This window comes from Miscanthus floridulus, chromosome 18 (assembly GCF_019320115.1).
Source record: "Miscanthus floridulus cultivar M001 chromosome 18, ASM1932011v1, whole genome shotgun sequence".
NCBI lineage: Eukaryota > Viridiplantae > Streptophyta > Magnoliopsida > Poales > Poaceae > Miscanthus > Miscanthus floridulus.
The window spans coordinates 85,155,261-85,156,742 of NC_089597.1; the positions used below are offsets into that span (position 1 = coordinate 85,155,261).

The following is a 1,482-nucleotide window of genomic DNA, read 5'->3' on the forward strand; positions in this document are numbered from 1 at the left end:
CCGTTCGAAAAGGATACGGTTGGAAGTATGCAGATCTTTGCATATCTATAACCGTATGTGTTTCGAATTGTCCACATTTTTTGGACAGCCCGAGGATACGTAGATGGGGTTAGTTTTCATGGTCTACTCCGATTCAAGACATAGTTTCAGCATCATCTCCCTGTTTTTCTCCGGATACAAAATCTCCCTGCCTGGACGTGTATTTGGAGAAGAGCGGGGAGGTGCTGTCGAAATTCTGTCTCAGATAGGAGTAAAGCATGGAAACTAACCTCATCTACGCATTCTCGGGTGGGATTAGGACCTATCTTCACCTATTAGATAGTAGGATCCTCGTGTAGATGCAATGGATTCTTATATTACTCGCGTATATGGTAAAGGATGGATGACTGTGAGTGGATGTACACTGGCCGGAGGGGTTATGGAGACTGGACTGATGAATGGATGAAGAAGACCAATGCTTTCTTGCAAGCAGCATTTCGGGAGGCTAAAGAAACGGATAAAGTTTGGTGTCCCTGCAGCGAGTGTGAGAACAGGCGTAAACAAACAAAGGTGGACATGGGTAAACATCTTGGCAAGTATGGATTTATGGCAGACTATACCCGGTGGACCCTCCATGGTGAAGGACGTAGGAGAGACGAGGTCGTGAGACAACGCATCGAGGATCTTGATGCTGATGGCGGGGTAGGAGACATGTTAGGTGACTATCATGAAGCACACTTCGGTGAAGGACGTAGGGATGAGGAGCCAGAGGCAACCGCAAATGTGTATTACGACATGTTGTCTGTGGCACAGAAACCCCTTCACGGCCAGACAAAGGTCTCTCAACTAGATGCCATTGGATGCCTTATGGCTTTCAAGTCCCAGTGCCACCTGAGTCGAGACGCCTTCGATGCTATGCTGACAGTTTTTGGCACTTTGCTTCCGGAAGGTCACATTCTGCCAAGGAACATGTACGAATCGCGGAGACTCCTCTGTGTACTTAAGATGCCATATGAGCAGATACATGCTTGTCCAAAGGGGTGCATCTTATTTAGGAACGAACACGTGAAAGCTAAGCACTGTCCAAAGTGTAAATCCTCTAGGTTCCTTGAGGTAGACTATGGTGATGGTCTCAAGAGGCAGCTTGACATCCCCGTGAAAATCCTATGGTACCTTCCGTTTGTACCGAGGATCCAACGGCTATACATGATTGAGGAGTCCGCGAAACAGATGACATGGCATAAAAATGGACGTCGATACAATCCAGATAAGATGGTACATCCTTTCGATGGTGAATCATGGAAACATTTTGATGACATTCATCGTGAGAAAGCTCTAGAGGCCCATAATGTCCGTGTTGCGCTGACAACAGATGGGTTCAATCCTTATGGAATGATGGCTGCCCCATACACTTGTTGGCCCGTGTTCGTTATCCCGCTCAATCTCCTCCCCCGGCGTCATCTTTCAATGGCAGAACATATTCTTGTCGTTGATAATTCCTGA

At 47.0% G+C, this 1,482-nt stretch overlaps 1 protein-coding gene across 1 annotated transcript; it reads left to right on the plus strand.

The window, feature by feature from the left end:
• Positions 1 to 378: 378 nt before the first annotated feature.
• LOC136524120 (uncharacterized) lies at positions 379 to 1,482 on the plus strand. Its single transcript, XM_066517587.1, has one exon. It carries the CDS (start codon positions 379 to 381, stop codon positions 1,480 to 1,482), a length of 1,104 nt encoding a protein of 367 aa, XP_066373684.1.